We start from the raw sequence: 10198 nt of genomic DNA, 5'->3' as shown, positions 1-10198 counted from the left end.
TTTAACTTTTTAATATATTTTTAGAATTTTAACTTTTTTAAAATAAAAATATTGAAAATTTTATAAGTATTTTTAATCTTAAAAATTATTTGAATTTTTAAAATTTTGATTATTTTAAAATTTTGTTAAGAAATATCAATTTATTCATTTTAAAATTGATAGTGACCAAAGGGATATTTACATCAATATATCATTTGAATTATTCAAACTATTCGAGTTATTAAATTGTAAAATTTAACTCAATTCGAAACTTGAATTACTTATTCTAATTGACTCGATAAACTTGAATAACTCAATTTGATTAACTCGAAATTTAAAAAATAATTCAAAAATTTCAAGTCAAATATAATTTTGCTGCTATCCGAGGATCAATAAGTTTAGTATAGCAGCCACGTGAACATATTAGGCTTTTTCTATGAATCTAAGTAAGCAAGCAAAGGCCTAGTATTTTTTCGTAACAAAGGGGTCAATCCATTCCTTTAATGAGTTGGTGGACGTGTTCATGCTTACATTCCTCTCCAACAAGATACTACAACAAAGCCTGGCATATATACTCTCCATCAAGTAGAAATTAAGATGGCAAACCTCGGGATTTTGTTCCTAGATTCAACACAACAACAATGAAACTTAAGGGTTTAACAGATGAATGGGCCATCTAGGTGTTCAATGCGAGTATAAACTACGAACACCTCAAGTATGCGCTAATAAATGACTATCTAGACAGACTTTCCACCCTCTACGAAAGCGCCCACCAGTACGCTGAAAGAAGAGTTTCAAGGGGCAAAACCGCCGTCTAAATCCTCTGTCAACCTCCCCTCTGAGATTTAATAGCCCTTGCAAAGCTCGCCTTTCTCTACATGAACATCAAAAGAGAAATCCTTCGGCTTACACTTGGGGGAGATGTTCCTCTGCTCCTACCAAATCTCCCTAACGTCAAAGGACTGGCAGAGATGATAGACAACGCCAGCAACATGGGGAACAAGTAAAGTGAACACCCTACAATAGATTTGAAACTTACACTTCTCTCACTGCTTCCCCCGCTTATATCTTTAACCAATTTGAAAATCAAGGATTTTAGAGCCCCCGCCTCCCATGAGACCCAACCAGTACAAAAGAGATTCTACCCACAAATGCCAATTTCATAACACCTCCAACCACAGAACAAAAGACTGTAAACCTCAAATATGCAATTGATTCAGCTGTGCACAGAAGTATGTACCACAGATCCCCCGCCAAATGGACTCCAAGCAAGAGAAACCTTATGCGAATCAAGAGAAGAAAAGGCTCGCGGTAAGAAGATAATCAAGGGGTGATAGATGTAATAATCGACGGTAATGAGGAATGGGCAAAATCAAACACACAAAAGGACCGTATCTAAGAAACACCATGTTTGTTAGTGCTCTACTTAAAAGGCCTCACCTAGTTCAAGCCTGGCAAATCAGTTTCAATGAAAGAGATGAAGTTAATTTCTCAGACACTGATGGTAACGATCCCTAATAGATATGACAATCATTGCGGACTTCCAAGTGGAGAACATTGGTTGACAGACAGCAAATAGAAGTACTACTTTACGATGCGTTCAAATAGATAGGCCTCAAAGAAATAGTATTAAAAAAGGCAAGCTCTATTTATGGCTTCGCCAACCAAGAGGTTCTATCGTGCTACCAATTACAATTAGTGACAGTCAGCATTAGGGATGTGTAAGTTTCCGATAAAACCGAATTAATTCGGTTAACCGACTGAATTCGGTTAATCGGTCAGTTAACCGAATTAATTCGGTCGGAAGTCGGTTAATAATTTTTTAGAAGTTCGGTTAATGGTTAATTCGGTTCAAAATCGATCAGTTAACCGAATTAACCGAATTTAATAAACAATATTATAATATATAAGTATTTGGTCAGTTCGGTTAATTTTTTGGAAATATAAATTAATCGGTTGGTTAAGTCGATTAATTTTTATGTGCTTTATACTTGTTTTAATTAAAAATAAAAAATATATATAAATTTTGGTTAATTCGGTTAACAGACCTAATTAACCGAAAAAGTTTAGTTCGGTTAATTTTTTTAAAAAAAATTCAGTTCAATTAACGGTTAAAAATTTAAAAAAGTCGATTAATTCAATTAATAATAGTTCAATTCAATTAACCAATCGATTACCCTAATCAGCATACAACTGAATACAACTGAAATGGTTGAGTCTATAATAGTCGGCCAGCCTTTGACAAATAACGTTGTTTTCAGCAGGCCCGTTATGAGGATGGCCAAGATGGTTCTCATTGCATTTTGTCTACAGGTAAAGTTCCCTATTCTAATAAGATTTTTATATAAGATTTTAAAATAATAAAATTTAACTTAATAAATAAACAAGTCTTATTTAGTCAAAGTTTAAAATTTCAAATTTCCAAAATGACAAAAACTAAAAAAAAAGAACAACACTAAAATACAATAACTAAATCCAAAACCATAAAAACTAATGTAGATTTTAACTAAACCCGAAAACTATAAAATCTAAATGTAGAATCTGAACTTATACCAATAGTTGCCATTTTATACGGCAATAGTTTATTGGTGAAAATTATGAAACCTAGACCAGAAAAAAGAGCTATTTTACCATTTTTTTAGGGTAAGCTACTTATTGAGAACTAAATTTTCACTGTAGTTCTGTTTTTGGTCACCTAACTGTCAAATTTTCAATTTAATCACTAAAATTTTCAAATTTGTTTTATTTAGTTACTCTGCTGTTAATTCTTCAACACCGTGACGTTCTTACTAGTGACTAAACAGGCAGTTTAGTCTCTTCCCTTCGATTTGCTTAGGGAATGAGAAAAAGAATAAAATAATAATAACACCATGAGCAAGTGAAGAGGTTCAAACAAATTAACAAAACAACTCAGGTGAGACAAATTAAAGAACCATCTAAAAAACCATAAAAACAATTTATCCTTTCCTTCTGTGTAATATATTTGACGCCCCCAACATGCTGCTGCAGCTCAAAGCTCCACTGGAATAATAATTATAATACTAAAACAATACCATTCCCCTTGTAAGAACGTCTCCACATAAAACCATTCTGATAACATAGCTGCCAGAGCTACAGTGAGCTATTGACTACCAACATGGGGAAGACAAAAAAAAAAAAAAAAAGGGGGGGTATAAAGAAGATCAACATATATGATATATTTAAAGACTTCCTAAAAGAAGCGGGGGAAAGAAGAATTGAAACATTTGCCATAAAGCACATTTCATGAGTCCTTTCTTAGCCGTGGTTTAAACATCTAGCCTCCTTTAGGATGCAGAAGGTTTTGCTATGGATTTCTTAATAGCCTCGGCATAAGTCCTGTGTTGGTAGGTTAGGGTAGATTCGAGCAAGTCCCAAAGGGATGTCTTGGGGTTCCAACCTGTTTGCCGTAATGAAACAATTGATCAGATGCTCAATTCACTTACAAGATAAAAATCCAAAGATCATACGAGAACAACTAAGAAAAGCACAACCTACCGAGTTGTTTGTTTATTATGGTCATGTCTGGAATTCTCTTGTCACTATCATCATAACCCTCACCATAAAATTCCTTGGAGCTGACATCAACTGTTGGAGACTCCAGCACAGTTTCTCCACTAACCTTGGCATAGACCTGAAGAGCCCAAAGACATGTAGTTATAAATTACATGTGATCAAATATACCACTATAAAAAAAATAAAAATACGAACTATAGAAACTATGTGCTTCACCTTAGTCATCATTTCAGCAAGTTGCCTAACTGTGACTTCATTGTTCGGGTTACCCACATTGAAAATATGGCCATTGGCCCTATCTGGATTTTCCTGGACAAATGAAACCCAACAGCTTAGTTTAATTTCTGCATTTGGCTAGATGTGGGGATGAGGGAGGGAAGAGGGTGAGTAAGAAGAGACAAGTTAATACGCACAATCATCAAGAGAACAGCTTCAATAGCATCCTTTATGTATATAAAAGTTCTCTGAGATTCGCCACCATCCACAAGCTTAAGTGGTTCACGACGTAGGAGATTCTAAACAGGAAAAAGAAAAATTAACATTCAAAATATAACTATCAAAGAATTGAAAGGAGAAATTATAGGCGGCGTCTAGGATTCCTAGAATTAGGAAAAGAGTTCGACTAACATTACTAAAGCATGCAAGAACTCTGGGAACTCCCTCACTAGGACCATCAATACCAGGAATGAAATCCATCCTGGGTCCAATCCAGTTAAAAGGCCTCACAATAGTGAACTCGAGCCCATTCTCTGCCCCTTCAGCTGAAATCGATATAAAATTAAGTCAGTTAATATAATTCTAAGCATCTCTATTGGGAACAGGCTACTTGATAAGATGCTAACCATAAATGAGCCTCTCAATCAACTGCTTAGCACATGCATAGGACCACCTCTGTTTCTCAATTGAACCAAAAATGCAGGGGGAAGTATCTTCCTTAAGAACATAGTAGGCAGGATCCTATATCACATAAATCAGAGAATGAACATATTAATAACATCTATAAATATGGGAGGGGAAAAGGAACAATAACACTAAAGGAAACTTAAAAATTTAAAGGAGAAAAAAACAAAACAAAGCATACTAAATCATTCTCAGCATCGCCACAGATTTAGCCATACACATAAAATACGTCTAAAAAGCAGATTGCTTGATAAACAAAAGTCTTTAAAAAAAATGGCATACTTTGAACCCTTCAGCCTCATGAAGCAAACAAATTAATAAAAGAGCTTTTCCAAAAGTCTCCTTTTTTTTTTTATAGAAAAAGGTTATAAACATGACTGACAAAGAAAGAAAATAAATGATAGTCAACAAAATTTAAAAACTTGAGAAGATCATATCAATAATCAGTGCAGGAATAAAGATCTCGCAAGGCTTGACACTGCTTGCGCATAAAGGGGCTGACCAGCAAATAAAATTGGCATAACTTGTTATAAACAACTCATACGTACAACTTGACAGACTAAGTAAGACCTCATTAACCATTCAACTATCACAGTAAGTTGCTATTACATTGAACCAAACAACCACATAAACTCCCACCAACGACCCTCCATTTTTTTAGGAGGGCATTGACCAATGTCTGCAGACCATCCAATTTCAAGATTCATTCATTTAAAATAGCTTGACATTTCAGCTCAACACCAACTCCAATTTTTTTTCCTACTAAAATATAAAACATATAAATCAAAAAATAAACATTGAATCTTTCACATAAAAAGAGCACCGAAAGATCTATACAAAACCACACATGTTACCCTGTTAAAAGCAAAGCATAGATGTAAAATCCTTTTTCAAGAGATACTCAATTAAGCTATTAAAAAAGGAAAGTGAAAGGTTACCTGACGGAGAGGAGAATCTTTAGGAAGAAAGCTTCCAATAGTTTTTCCATACACTTCACAAGTAGAGAAGTGAATCAGACGCTTGTTGTTCTCTGAACAGTACTTCACCTATCAAACCACAAGTTCACAGCACTGACTTCAACTTCGATCTCAAAAAGCTAGTAACAATCAAATCCCCCCTCATTCACATCGACATCAATCTAACTAAAAGAGAAATAAAAGATGACAAAAAAACCATTACAAGAGAAATGCTTACCACAGGAAGTGCATCAATAAAATTGCTGTAAATCGTGTCTAGTGGACGCGTATTATAATCTGCCGGAGTACATATGGCAGCAAGATTTATCGTCTACATTGCCAGAAAAACAATAAAAACCAAATCAATCGCCATAAATTCAGCAAGAATTTTTGAAACTCAACAAAATAAATCCAACAGATAATAAGAAACTAGCTTTTAAACAACAATGGGAGAAAAGTAGCTCCAGAGGAACTTCAAAATCACATAAACAAAAACAAGATTGCATGAGATCTAATAAATTAAAACAAAAGGGAACACTAAACAAACAAAACGAAGAAAAAGCAGTCAAGGGAAAATAAAGAGAAACAGGAAAAGATCCGCCTGAACATAATTTTCAGCAAAAGGAAGTAGTATCAATGATATAAGAAAAGAGAGAGAGCAAGAAAGGCAAGAAATTACGAGATCTGCCATCTTGATGAGGCCTTCGAGCCTAGAATCGTGCTTAATGTTAAGTCGGTGGAACTGAATACGGCCAGCCCAAGGGAGAGAGTCAGGCTCGAGGAGATGCTTGATCTTGTCATTGTAAACGTCCAAGGCGAGCACCTTGTGCGGCGTCTCCGACATCAATTTCTCGCAAAGGTGGGAGCCGATGAAGCCTCCGGCGCCGATCATGCATATCGTCAACGGCTTTATTGGCCTCCCATCAAGATCCGTTCTCGTAGCCATTTGAAACGACGCCGGTTTTGTATAATCTTCGAACGACGGAGACGACGATAAAAAAAATATTAGCAGTGTTACAAGAGAAGAAATGAGCTGAGAGATATGGAGATGGAGAAAAATGAAAGAGGGGCGTGCTGTATATATGTGGTTGGAAGGAAGGAATTGACAGAGAGACGGTGACCCTTTTTTACAAAGTTACACTAGATGATGAGGCCGGATTAATGCGTACTCGCGAATGTAGCTAAATCGTTGTACTCGAATGATAAGAGGTACACGTGGAGGATTTAAATGGTGCAGGCTAATGTTGGGTGCACAGGATCCCGGTGAACCGTGTTTAGATTGGATCTGAGGATAATTATTTCAATCATACCATAAATTTTTATCTATAAAAGAACTGATGGTTTGGGTTGGATTAATTCTGTGCAAAATATGTATATCATGAACGAGTTAAGTGAATTTTTTTTCTTTTAGTTTAATTAAAATAAGCTATATTTCATTCATTATTAAATAAGTAAATATTTAAAAATTTGAAATCTTGATTGTAGGTTTACATTAACATTATTTTTTTGAGAGGATAGTTATGTTAAATTGGTATATTTTTCACGCAGATAACCATTGATGAAAATCTCGGCTAGTACGTACTTTATCAATTTAAATTATCTGTATGATTATAATACTTTCAGAAAATCAAAATATAAATGTGCAAAGACGTCTAGAATTGAGGCACCCACTTATTCCTAATATTGATCAAGATTTTAGTAAAATAAATTAAAAGTGTTAAAAGAGTGTTTTTATGTGTATATCCCTTATAAACCGGTTAAATTCTCTATTTATATGATACGGTTATTATTCACGGATGTGACATTGTAGGTAGGTTCTTATGCATGCCAATATGTACCCTACTCTAAAATTAACACATGTTTTCTGAGTATGGGTTTGCCTGCATCGTAGTGCGAACCCACATCGTGCGAGCTCATTAAAGGACGCTAACACCTCATGTATGAACTCAGGGTGCGAACAATGTAGGCTACGGGTCGAAATCCGATTAGGTAACTAGGTAGTGCGATGGTAATGATGAATACCATAACAATTTGTCCCCCACCTAGTTCGAATAAGAGTTATAAAGTGACTCTTCTAAGAACTTGGCTTCGCGAGGTGAGAGATTACTGAGAGAGAAACTTATTGCATGTCAATACCTATCCTACTCTAAAATTAACACGTTTTTTCTATGTATGGGTTTGCCTGCATGGTAGTGCGAATCCACATCGTGCGAGCTCATTAAAAGACGCTAACACCTCATGTATGAACTCAGGGTGCGAACAATGTAGGCTACGGGTCGAAATCCAATCAGGTAACTAGGTAGCGGGATGGTACTGATGAATACCATAATAATTTGTCCCCCACCTAGTTCGAAGAAGAGTTATAAAGTGACTCTTTTGAGAACTTGGCTTCGCGAGGTGCGAGATTATTGAGAGAGAAACTTATTGTATACACTTTTCAGTTTAGATTGTCATATACACTTCACTACATGTTGAGGAGAAGTACAATTGTATACAACTGATTGTGCCTTCATTCTTGGACACATGAATCGTTAAAGTGTAAAATTCTTTTAAAATGAGGTTACCTTAACCCTAAGAATGAAACCATTTGAATTTGAATTTTTTTAGAAAGAGCTGCAATTAAAAAGGATAATCGTGTTTCAAAGGAATTTTCTTAAAATCTGCAAATTGTATTTGTGATTTTTTTGGGTTTATTTGGACACAATCGTTAGGGCAAAAGGAAGTGGTTGTATTATCCAAGGTAACCGTAGTGGTTTAGGAAGTGAGCCTTCATAACACCGTCCAGTGAATACTCCTATGGAGACGAAAGCCTATGCTTATAGCACCAAGAAAAAATAGATGAATAGTCACTTGGTTGCTAAGGGATTCAAATACCCAATGTTGCTTATAAGTTCTCGATTGTTGAAGGGTTAAGGCAATTGAGTGACACCACTGATGGAAGTTTTCTGTTTCCCTTACAAGTACTAGAAGTAGGTTTTCATTTTTCACTCCATCTATTTTTCTACAATTTACTTGACGAGTATAGGACAGCTCTGGGGGAGTTATCTGGCTTCCCATGGTGGGTCGTGGTGGCTTACTTTATTTCATGTGTCCGGCGAGAAGAGGCCCCATTAATTTCTGTTTTCCAGAATCTATACCAACTCAAGGCTTATAATCGAGGGGGTTCGCTGGGTTTATTTTACTTTACTCATCGCAATAAACTGGAATTGATTGTTTCCAATTGGTCTTTGAACCTTCGATTGAATCACTGTAAGTACATATAGGTAAAGAGTAAATTTAAGGTTGGTTTTGACTTTTCCATTGAATGGTTTACACCTAGCAAAAGTGTATGCTTACGAAGAGAAGATATTATATCGAAAGTGGGGTGGGCTTAATTTTTTCGGCTTCGGCTAGGCTGTGTATTGAAGCTAGAGAAGTTGGTAACTGTGAGAAATGTATTTCACTATTGCCTCGCAGATCTGAGCTTTAATATATGGAGGCATGTTGGTGATGATAATGGTGCGGACACCGTTTCAATTTTGCCCACTCAGTTCACATGGCTACATGGTGCCACTGATGAGTTAAGACTTATTATGTTATGGAAAAAGAATGAGCTTGCAAATTATTTTTTATATTTTTTTATAAATTAAAGCCTTGTTCGCAGTCCTTTAAACTTGCAGAGGATTAAGAGGTAGCACGAAGCCTCTTATGATTTCTGTTGGCATTAATAATAGATTTGTTGGTGATGCAGACACAACTCACGTCATTGAAGAGAGTTCAGGGAATCACCAAGTTTATCTAAGGAGATCAACGAATACATGAACATTCGATCTTTTATGCAAAATATGCAAGGAGGTCCTTCTAGTGCTTCTGTTGAGGAAGGAAGCGCAAGTAGTCAAAAGAAACAAAATACTATTGTTGGAGCTGTCAATATTATTCTAAGCAATGAAGATGAGGGTAACCCTATAAGGGAACTTCACTAAAAGAAATGGAAGGATTGTGCTGCGACATCTGGTGATGTGGCCACCATTGCTACAGTTCCTACTATGATTCGTTCTCCTATTGGTTTTCCTTCTGGGTCTCCACCTCCACCAAGACCACATACAAAAGACACTTTTGGTGTGATTTTTCAACATGACCCTCCTGGAAGTTTAATGAAATTTTTGTCTACATGTAACACCCCTAACCTGTCTCTATCGCCAGATTAGGGTTACGGAGCTTTACTAAACAATCGAAAATCATTTAACATCAAAACATCTCAATAAAATCATTTTACATTAATTAAATAAATCTTATTAAAAACCTATCAAACATATGCATTTGGGCCTTAAATCGAGCCTTCGAGGTCCTAAAAACAGTTTAGAAGCAATTCAAGACTAATTTGAAATAAATCAAAAGATTTTGGAAAAAGTTACAAAATTTGAAAACAGGGGTCACACAGTCGTGTGACATGTTCCAAGCCATGTAACAATCGAACAAAAAGACACACAGCCGTGTTCCAACCCATGTCTCAAATCGTGTCACTAAGTTAGTTTACATGGCAATGTCACAAGCCATGCGCCAGACTGTGTAACTCTTTGACTTGTGGCACACGATCGTGTGGCAGGCCATATAACACACTGACTTAATACACTAAAAACTTACAAGTGACACACGGCCGTGTAGCCAGGCCATGTGATAGCCCGTGTCCTAGGCCGTATGTTCCAAAATTTGACCCTAAAATAAAGCTATTTCAAGGTAAAAACATACCTATCCAACCACTCCACTTGTGCACACATTCAATAGGCTTAAGCATCATTCAATCACATCTAAACATACCAATTCGAAACAACTTGTCTCACCACATTTAT

The 10198-nt window shown here is 35.9% G+C and overlaps 1 protein-coding gene across 1 annotated transcript; it reads right to left on the bottom strand.

The window, feature by feature from the left end:
* Positions 1–2876: 2876 nt before the first annotated feature.
* LOC108456869 (UDP-D-apiose/UDP-D-xylose synthase 2) lies at positions 2877–6535 on the bottom strand. Its single transcript, XM_017755594.2, has 9 exons — positions 6049–6535; positions 5608–5700; positions 5352–5459; positions 4356–4470; positions 4141–4274; positions 3927–4028; positions 3730–3822; positions 3496–3631; positions 2877–3397 (listed from the first exon to the last, which is right to left on the bottom strand). Exons 1-9 carry the CDS (start codon positions 6313–6315, stop codon positions 3285–3287), a joined length of 1161 nt encoding a protein of 386 aa, XP_017611083.1. The 5' UTR covers positions 6316–6535; the 3' UTR covers positions 2877–3284.
* Positions 6536–10198: the final 3663 nt, after the last annotated feature.

Source organism: Gossypium arboreum, chromosome 9 (genome assembly GCF_025698485.1).
Source record: "Gossypium arboreum isolate Shixiya-1 chromosome 9, ASM2569848v2, whole genome shotgun sequence".
Taxonomy (NCBI): domain Eukaryota; kingdom Viridiplantae; phylum Streptophyta; class Magnoliopsida; order Malvales; family Malvaceae; genus Gossypium; species Gossypium arboreum.
This window is presented reverse-complemented; position numbering and strand designations above follow the sequence as displayed.

Excerpts from the sequence above, each read along its gene's own strand:
- LOC108456869 (XM_017755594.2), bottom strand. The coding sequence starts at position 6,315 with ATGGCTACGAGAACGGATCTTGATGGGAGGCCAATAAAGCCGTTGACG. Across the intron at positions 5,701-6,048 it reads TCATCAAGATGGCAGATCTC|ACGATAAATCTTGCTGCCAT; the intron begins GTAATTTCTTGC and ends CTGGCAATGTAG. Across the intron at positions 4,471-5,351 it reads AAGATTCTCCTCTCCGTCAG|GATCCTGCCTACTATGTTCT; the intron begins GTAACCTTTCAC and ends TATGTGATATAG.